At 43.1% G+C, this 9,593-nt stretch overlaps 2 protein-coding genes across 2 annotated transcripts; one reads left to right on the forward strand and one right to left on the reverse strand.

The window, feature by feature from the left end:
• The first annotated feature begins 1,744 nt into the window (after window positions 1-1,744).
• LOC134182083 (uncharacterized) lies at window positions 1,745-4,622 on the forward strand. Its single transcript, XM_062649412.1, has 3 exons — window positions 1,745-2,530; window positions 2,596-3,146; window positions 3,597-4,622. Exons 1-3 carry the CDS (start codon window positions 2,106-2,108, stop codon window positions 4,310-4,312), a joined length of 1,692 nt encoding a protein of 563 aa, XP_062505396.1. The 5' UTR covers window positions 1,745-2,105; the 3' UTR covers window positions 4,313-4,622.
• Window positions 4,623-5,700: 1,078 nt separating this feature from the next.
• On the reverse strand, window positions 5,701-8,272 carry LOC134182485 (uncharacterized). Its single transcript, XM_062649888.1, has 4 exons — window positions 6,998-8,272; window positions 6,479-6,922; window positions 6,229-6,418; window positions 5,701-5,867 (listed from the first exon to the last, which is right to left on the reverse strand). The coding sequence occupies exons 1-4, from the start codon at window positions 7,592-7,594 to the stop codon at window positions 5,701-5,703; spliced, it is 1,398 nt and encodes a 465-aa protein (XP_062505872.1). The 5' UTR covers window positions 7,595-8,272.
• Between the last annotated feature and the right edge of the window lie 1,321 nt (window positions 8,273-9,593).

Here is a 9,593-nt window from a genome sequence, read left to right on the forward strand (position 1 = left end):
ATCCCGTTAGATCACAACAACTATACCATCTAAATCTAACGTTTATTAATTCTTTGCTTATTAATTGATCTGAACATATTTTCTAGTCTTTTTGTTGCATACTAATGGTACTCTAGAATAAGAAATCTAGACATGCTATTATCGAAGAGACACTCTACTAGAGTAGTCTACATAGCATAGGCATAGGAACATGGACATGCATGTGGTTGCATGACACGTCCACCTCCATCTCAAAGAAGCTACCACGAATGGTAGACCTTTACCAGAAGAACTAGAACTCTACAAAAATGACCTTGATTTATTTCGACTGATGCCAGCTATGAAGAGTCGATCAGAAATCAAAGCTTGAAAACAATTATGTAATCTACCAATTACAAGGGTGACAATGTATGTTCTATCATGGCTGAAATTTCTCTTGGTTTACTGTACGGATCGAGATGCTTTCAGACGTTGCTTGTTTGATTAATTAAACTGTTTCTGTCCATCACCATCTGTACTTCTGTGAGAACATTTTCAGCACATAGGAGACTGAAGACTTACTTAGCTGAGAACTACAACGAGTTAGGCAAGATTATATTATATCATGCCTATGTCTCTGTATGCATGTGCACAAGGACAGAACGGATAAGATTGAGCTATGCATAGACGAAATAGCAAATTCCCGTTTATACAAATGTTACCGGGAGGAGAAGAAACTATTTTGTCGTGTTTAGTTGTATTTACTAATTATCGATATGCATGCAGCCAAGTCAGTCGACACGCGCTGATGTGCAAAGTACGTGGTGCCCCCATTTGTAATCATCTTCCTACCCCTTCCTGGCGAGTGGAACAAAAAGCACGTGCCTAAACACGTCGAGCGCGCGCGAGGAGAAGGACTGGGTACGAGTCTACAGATGCATCTCGATGTGGTTAGCAGTTTCTACGAACGGCCAAGTGCATTGACGTCTTCTTGATACCATAATCTGACCACTTCCTGTGATATGAACGCATTCTCACGTGCTGGTGTCTCTAATTAACTAGACATCACCTATGTATACGCCCACTTCCGTCTGTCCACATGTCTGTACGCGCCGATCGACACGACGCCGGTCTCGGATCGTCGCGAAACGCGGTGAGCCGGTCAAGATCGTCGGATTTTGCCTCGACTGCCTCCGACGGCCCAAAACGAGACTTTGGCGGTCTGAAATGAGATGCGCGGGAGGTTGTTTATTCAATTGACCGAGCATGCGGTGGACGCACACCCGCTATCGCACGCTATTCTAATTATCTCATTTACAGTGTGAGGATGCGCCGGGTGTAATAGGAGTAAGCCGCTTGTGCGTGCGTCTGCGTGTTACTGAATGTATCTGCGCAGAAGTGACGTCTTTCTCCACGAATAGATCATGACGTTTTAGGTGGATTAAAATAATAATTACTACTCCAACCCACGCTTTCGCTGGATGGATGTCTGTAATTGCTCCGATCGACACGACACCGGTATCCGATCGTCGTGAAACGCGATGACCCGGTTGAGTTCGACCGTCCAAGACGAACGGTCGAGTCGGATTTCGGCCAGAAACAAGACTTTGGCGTTCTGAAATGAGATGAGCCGGAGTTTGTTTGCTCAATCAATTAACCGAGTATGCGGATGTGGCGTGCGCTCGCCGAGTATGCGGATGTGGCGTGCGCTCGCCAGCCACTGTACGTCATCCTCTACTTCCCAGATGCGCCGGGTCACCAGGCTGCTTTTGCGTGCATGCGTGCGTCCGTGTGTCACGGAATGTGCGTCTTCTTTGCAGAAGTGACGTACAACGATAGATTGCCACCGCCCAGATTGCCACTGCCCATAGGGCGGGTAGTACTAGTGTAAATCTATTTCTCAGTCTATTCTAGACAAGGAAGACCAAGAAGAGAAGGGTGTGTTAATTAATTAGTCTGACGTTTGTAAATCGTTAGGAATTGGAAAGTAGCAACATACAGGATGTCTGACGTCTGGTCGGCTGTGAATAGGTTTGCTACTTAAGACGGGAGATCTTGAACAGCTAGAATGCCAGTAGCGCTTGCTCACCTGCAGCGTAGGGACTCTAGTAGGGACAACACTCGGTTACACCCAGACAACTTGCAGCATGTCCGTCGCAGAACTAGATGATGTAACAAATCCAACGTTCAACGAGTACCCCTTGGACGACAAAACACGTGACAAACTGGCCGGTATGGGTCTCGGAATGGGACTCAATTGTCTTGAGTTTAGTAGCCACTTGCTGGACCGACAGATCGACCCCAAATCGTCTTCGCTTCTTCAACTGACAATAGGGAGCGGCTACGTTTCTTTCAAATCTGACGTTCAAGACTGGTACAAGCTACGCCGTGAGATGCACGCAAGTCTGAAGACGCCGTCGGCCTCGCCTGTCCAGATCGACGTCGGGATCAACGCGGAGCGCAAGAAGGAGTCACGCAGTTTGCAACGACACGAAGGCCAGAAGATCCACACGAGAACCATCTATTTCGACGTTGAAAGAAGAGCTGGAGAATACAGCAATCAGACGTCTAGGTACGCACATAAGTCGACAGTGATTAAAATGAGTACAGCATGTCTACGGACACCATCCGTTTTAGGACCGACGACAATGACGGTGATCCTTTTCGGTCTCGTCTTGATAAGCTCATCAAGATTAAGAACGAAGAAAAAACCAGTACAACTATGGCACAGTGTGGAGACGAAGAAAGACGTAACAAAATGGTCGAGATCTGCAAGGGTTTAATACGCGATGAGAACCGGGGAGCCACTCACTTCATCTCTTCCGTAGAACTGGGAGCGAAAATTTATCGCACCAAGAACGTCGTCGTTTGTCAAACGGCATCCAGGTTGTCGACGAACGCGACTGTAGCGGGTATGAGCAGTGCGTTGCTAGACGTTGCATTTAAGGACGAAGACATGGCTCTCGCTGCCAAGTACGACAGCCGTATGTTTGCTACTGTCGATCCCATGGTGAAAATGAATGGAGCGAAGACGGTAGTAAAAGCAGATTATGAGCGAGTTATTGGCTATGATGTGACTCCCGTCTGGACACTCGTAAGCGATCCAGAATGGCGAAGGGCAATGAAAGATGCGTCTCTGTTGTACGTGAAGGAAGAGATGGCTGCGTCACGCCCAGTAATTGCTGCAGGTAATCATAAATTCTTACAAGAAACCAAATATAATAATTTTGTCGAGGCAATATTTTCTGAAGTACAATATAAAGATCATATTGTATATTTTGGCATGCCCATATTGCTTTTCAACGTCATACAAAATTTAGCAATTTTTGGCGGTAAATTGTGCGATAGGTAATTATTACCTATATCTTGTTTTCTTGGAAGAGGTCAATCAAACACTGGTGCATCAATTTGTAATAAAACGATTGTGGTTTAGTGTGTGTCTAGATTTGTTTTGTTTACAGTTTTTTTCTAATCGTTTTACTGTATTGCCTGTTTACTCTTATTCTCATTAATTAATTTCTGTCATTTTTCTTTATCCATTTGTCTGTCTGAATATAAAAGTTTACCAAGATTTGTGTCAGTGTACACATGCTTCAGTACAGACCACGCTGCAAAACATTTTGTCTAATGTTCTATAGGCGGACCATTCTTGATCGGAGCTGGCAACTACTGTCTGAAATGTACATGTACTACAACATCGCAACCTCCAAGCAAGCATGGCAACACGAGACCGCAACTTGAAAACACCGATGAAGACAAAGAGCAACCCGAAGAACAACAACACTCAAAACTAACAGTTACCAGTATCAATCAATCGGAACGAAACATACAAACGGGCAACAGAAGCATGGAGAACGCAAGACTAGAAGCAGGCGACAAACGCACTGTCCACAAGGTCGGAACGACGGATGTCGAGTTCGAATTTTTTATCGAAGTCCCACGGCGTCGCGAGACCAGTTTGAAATGTCTCGACCGCGATCCATACGATGACTGCGATCCTATGGAAGATCCAGACTTCGGATTTTACATCTACTGCAAAGTAGACGATACCAAGTTATACTTGTGCGCAGACTCGACAGACGAGAGCAAGGTTTGTCTTGTCACCAGCGTTCCTTATCCCAACGCTTACGCTCGATTCTACGTGGAGTTTCCGAGTACCCGCCTTCTGGCACCCGTTTGTCGTTGGGCAAAGGATTCGTTGCACGTGTTGAGAAAGACTGCGTACATGAAACGACGTCAGTATCTTGTCATTGATGCACAGACTAGACAGCTGTCGTTTACCTCTGGAGACGAACTTGTTCGTAATCAGAGAGCGAGATGCCAGTTTGCTGTTGAACATATGCCAATTGCATAGGGCAATGTGAAGAGAATTGAGAAATGACTTTTATTATGAATCTAGAAAAATTGATTTTAATACTTGATGTTGGTATTTTCTGATATTTCACTTGTAGAAGGCTTAATTCTATCGTGACCGTTACTCTTAATCTTTTTTGATAAACCGCATTAAATTTGTTATTTCGTGATGCAATGATGGTGCAATTGACAGACTGTCTATTAAGAATATTTTGTGAAGGCTTCAACCGCGTGTTTATAGCACTAGCCATCAATCAGTACGTTTATTTTAACTTGTATGGTATATAAGATTTAAATATGTGTTGCAACTGTTTCGGTGCTTTGACAATTATTAGTAAGGGTCAGTGCGGTACCGATAGGCGACACACGGTACCGGTGTCACGGGGATTTGTGCACCCGGTGATTTGTGCACCCTCGCGCTTTGCTCGCGATTCCAGACCGTCGACTCGATGCTCCAGACCTCATGTCGGGTACACATATCACCGGTCATGATGCAAAGCTGCTGGTGATTTCGGACCCCGGTGATTTGTGTACCCTTGTGCTTTCCTCGCCGTCCCAAACCGTGACAACGTTTCAAGCAATCGATATTACTGAATACTCGTCTCTAGGCGTCGTTTTGTGAGTGAAGTCTAGTACGTAACCAATCAATCGGTTGACCAGCCTGACGTTGTTGATGTACGAAGGAGATTCACTCCAACTATAGTTGGAGACGATTGCAGACTCAGCTGCAAGCATAGATGGGTCTACAAGCCTGCAGTTCTCAACTTGCAACTGGGGATCGCTGTAGGAGCATTGATGTGCACGCGTGTATGCCAACTAGAGACTTATGGACGACCTGGTCATGTGTACACACGGACGGACGGAAATCTTAACACAGCTGGCAATTTAAGGTAAGTCTAGAGAAGATGTCGTTGTCAAATGTTTAATTAAGGTTCTAGATTCTGACTTAGTTCACAGTTTCAACTTTGTATATTTAAAGTTGATGTATTAATTGAACAAATTAATACTGAAGCTGTGTATAGCAAGACATTTATCTACATTTAGCGCAAATCCAAGGCTCACTACCTGACATTGTGACACATCTGTCATGATACAAGTTTTCACAGACGTAACACTCTACCATCTTGCCATGTGTCTTTGGCAACAAACACGTGCAGTGCAAAGTAATATAAAAGTGACTTCTGTCACATGTTTCCAATGGCTTGTCTTCTTCCATTGGAAAAGGTGAGAGCTCCTCTCGATCCAAACAGTAAATCAGATGTTGTCGCATTTTGGAAATATCAAAATGCATGATGGTTACATCATCTCCTAGAGCTGCATGAAATGCATATGCTATTGCAAATAGCCCGCAATCTTTACCATTTTGTTGCTGTTGCACTGGCATTTATTCTACCATGAGAATGTTGTCTTTGTGAGCCAATTGATAGATTTGCGCCAGCTGTGTTCCATACAAGGAGACAAGTGTAGGCCAGCATTGCTGTCGTATAGTCGTACTTGTTTGCCAAAGCAGGTTGAAGTCACCCAATGATGACTTCCTGTAAAATGAATCTGAATAGCTGTACAAAAATGCATTTGTTATTATTACAAACCACATGAATGCTTATAATATTATTTTGATAATATTACACTATTAGTGTAGTGTGGTGTTGTGTGTGTGGTGTTGTGTGGTGTTGTGTGTGTGTGTGTGTGTGTGTGTGTGTGTGTGTGTGTGTGTGTGTGTGTGTGTGTGTGTGTGTGTGTGTGTGTGTGTGTGTGTGTGTGTGTGTTCACGTGTATGTGTGTGTGCACGTGTATGTGTGTGTGTGTGTGTGTGTGTGTGTGTGTGTGTGTGTGTGTGTGTGTGTGTGTGTGTGTGTGTGTGTGTGTGTGTGTGTGTGTGTGTGTGTCATGTCAGTGAGAGGGGTATTTATTTCATACCATCACTTGTTACATGAGCGAATCCGTAAGTCTGGCAAAGGAGTGTTGACTCTAGTCCACTGATGTAGGGAAACTGCTTTAATAGAAGCTGATGAGCAGCATGCATGTGCTTGTCAGTTAGAAAGCCGTCGGCACACTTGCCTTGTATAATACATTTATCAGTTTCATTGAGATCCAGACCATGTACCCACTGCAAAAGAAAATTTTATAACAAATCTTCTGGTTATTGTGGCAAATTCAGTTGACTTACTCTTTGTGAACTCTCGGCAGCTGATGTTAGACTAGACAATGTTTGAGGCATACTTGCTCTCTTATTAACTACCTCAAACAAACTTCTTCCTTTACTGTTATACAGCTTTCTCATATCATATACCCACAGACATAGGTCATCAAGTCGAGAGCTGCTGATGCTGACATACACGTTTTGATATCGAGACACCCTTGGCAATGAGAGTGCTTTGTCAGTTTCCCAGACCTTAATCAAGTCCACGTCTAGTAGTAATTGCAATTCTGGTGTTATTTCAGCTTTTGCAAAATCATTGAACTCTTGATGAACAACAGGATTTACTAGCACAAAATCACTAACTCGTTTTAATGTTGGCTTTTTCTCATATGTTCGACAGTTTAGCCACAGAGCCACGTCTACATTGACACTAAGGCAACATTCTTCAACAGAGCTTGTATGTTCAGCAAGCTGCAAAACACAAAGTACATGCAGTAACCATAACATAACTAATCAATATGTGCCAGTAGCTAGATGTAAGCATACCTCTCTCTCGTCGTCTTCTTCAGCTTTCCAAGCCTCCCATATTGCTCCTGTGCGCCACAGCCGTAACAGACTTTGATCAAATAGCTGACGTTCTAAATCTGAGAAATTTGGCTTGCTGTTGCCCTTAATCCTAGTAGCAGCTGATTCATCATCTTTGCTTGTCGCATTTGCCAATTCAGAAGACTTCTGTGGTGTATTGTAGATCTTCAGCTGACTAATATTAACTTTGCGCTTCATTGTTGAATTAGTTTTGATGCAACGAAGGACACAGCCACCAGATGCAGTCATTTCTATAACTCTGTATGGTCCAAGCCAGGTGTCTTCCATCTTATGACCTTTCGTTGTCCTTTTTAGCATATTTAATTGCAAAACAGTCTGTCCAACCTGGATAGAGTTTACTACAGCTCCTTTTCTTTTTCTGTATTGTTGTTTCTGTCTTTCCTGACTGTTTTCAATGTTTTCTTTTACTTGAGGGAAAACTTTGTTTCTCATTTCCTTTAGATGATGTACTGCTTGCTGCACATCACCCAACTGACTGACAGAAGTGATCTCACTGTTTTCAGCTTCTAAAGGAAACCTAGCTTCTCGCCCATGCATTAAAAAGAAAGGAGTGAACTTGGTGGACTCTTGAACACTGGTTCGAATAGCAAAGAGAACTGGGTCAAGGAGTTCATCCCAGTCTTCTTCATGCTCTATTACCAATTTTCAAGGCATCTATGTAGTCATAATACTCTAATTGCAATAGAACTACACTTATCTTCTTATATTGTTTATCTTACTTTCTAATTGTTTGATTTGTTCTTTCATCTAGTCCGTTAGACTGAGGATGATAAGCGGCTGTTATTCTTTGCCTGACATTGAATTGACAATGGAGTACCTTGCACACCTGTTGAAGCAAACACAGTATAAACATCCAACTAGTGGTACATACACCTACAGGTGAAGCAAAGTTTACATTGGACATACATGATTTAATTAACAAGCACATAGGACATATCTCATACAACCTGGTTGACAAACTCTCTGCCTTGATCAGTGATAATATCGTTTGGTGCTCCATGCCTGCAGTAGGCAGTGTACAAAGCCCTGGCCACTGTAACAGCAGTTTTGTCTGATATGGGGAAAGCTTCAACCCATTTACTGAAATAGCATGTCATTGTTAGTATGTATTGGTTTCCTTGACTTGTCATTGTCAGCGGTCCCATGAGATCAATTCCAACTAGACTCCACACTTCTGAACGAACAGGAATAGGGTGGAGTTCGTTTGACTGCAATTTGAGAACAGAATTCGTCCTCTGGCACCTATCACATTTTCTTATCTAGACAACAGTAATTGTGCTAGTTAAATTATTTTACAAGATTAGTAACAAAAAAATTTCTACCTGATTTGCAATATCGATGTACTGGTTTGGCCAGTAGTATCTGCTCCTTATTTTGTCTGTGGTTTTAGTTCTTCCCAGATGACCGCCAATTGGATTTACGTGACACTCCTACATCAATCAACAGAGTGATTCTTCACTCATATACATAGCTATTTCAAGTAACTGCAACTAATTTTTATTATGATGCACTAGCCTGAAAGGCACGATCTTGCTCATTTTTGCTACCAAGTGCCAGTCTGAGTAAACCTGGAGTCTTTGTGTAGTACAACCTTCCATCTTGAACTGTAAAATCTTTTGCTCTTCTTCTAAATGACTTTCGTTTCCTGCTTGGAATATCAGTGTAGTCTGTCCCTCTAGAGACTAGGAACTCTTTGTATGAGTTCACAATGTTTTCCGACCATTGTTCTGCTGAAGTTACAGTATCTACTTCCTACCACATCATTAAAGTAATTGTAACGTTGCAATTGTTTAGAGCATTTCTCCAATACTAATGCATGCAGATGTCAATGCTATCTTACTGTAGCTTCTACGTCTGACTCTGCATCCGTCAACTCTGGATTGTCCATATGGCTCTATTACGCGCGTCCAGACTGAGACAACTTATTACAAGCCAAATAGAAGCATATTAGTACGAAATCGTAGATACAGCTACAACTCTAGAGTAGATCAACTGTAGCTAACCAAAGAATCAATTCTACGTGCTATGATACACAACTGCTCGCGACTGTAGACACTCAACTGCACAACTGCAACAACCTGCATCTGAATCCAGCGCTAGAGCTGTGTCTCTAAATATATAGTGTACCCGCGCGCGGCCTCGGCATGCCGCAGTCATTATCCGATTGAGACACATGTGACTGTGATCACAGTCATCCGGTTGAGTCAAAGTCACCATCCGGCAGTTCTAGGAGTCAGTCATCATCCGGTTGAGTCACAGTCATCATACATCCAGCTTCTTCTATTCAGTCAACATCCGGCTTCTTCATGGTCATCTTCCGGCCACGGGTGCAACTGTCACAAGATATTCGTTCTCTAGCTAAATGCAGATGTACAATAGATGATCGGGAACAGAGAGTACTTTAGTTTGCATTACGATCGCGAGTCCTGTAGCTTGAAAGCAGTCTGGGACGGCGAGGAAAGCACAAGGGTACACAAATCACCGGGGTCCGAAATCACCAGCAGCTTTGCATCATGGCCGGTGATATGTGTACCCG

This window comes from Corticium candelabrum, chromosome 7 (genome assembly GCF_963422355.1).
Source record: "Corticium candelabrum chromosome 7, ooCorCand1.1, whole genome shotgun sequence".
Classification (NCBI taxonomy): domain Eukaryota; kingdom Metazoa; phylum Porifera; class Homoscleromorpha; order Homosclerophorida; family Plakinidae; genus Corticium; species Corticium candelabrum.

Bases quoted from the DNA above. Each gene is read 5' to 3' on its own strand.
- LOC134182083 (XM_062649412.1), top strand. From the start codon at position 2,106: ATGTCCGTCGCAGAACTAGATGATGTAACAAATCCAACGTTCAACGAG. The intron at 2,531-2,595 runs GTACGCACATAA...CATCCGTTTTAG, and splicing joins TACAGCAATCAGACGTCTAG to GACCGACGACAATGACGGTG. The intron at 3,147-3,596 runs GTAATCATAAAT...AATGTTCTATAG, and splicing joins ACGCCCAGTAATTGCTGCAG to GCGGACCATTCTTGATCGGA.
- LOC134182485 (XM_062649888.1), bottom strand. From the start codon at position 7,594: ATGCATGGGCGAGAAGCTAGGTTTCCTTTAGAAGCTGAAAACAGTGAG. The intron at 6,419-6,478 runs GTAAGTCAACTG...TTTCTTTTGCAG, and splicing joins CTGCCGAGAGTTCACAAAGA to TGGGTACATGGTCTGGATCT. The intron at 5,868-6,228 runs GTATGAAATAAA...ATTTTTGTACAG, and splicing joins CGCTCATGTAACAAGTGATG to CTATTCAGATTCATTTTACA.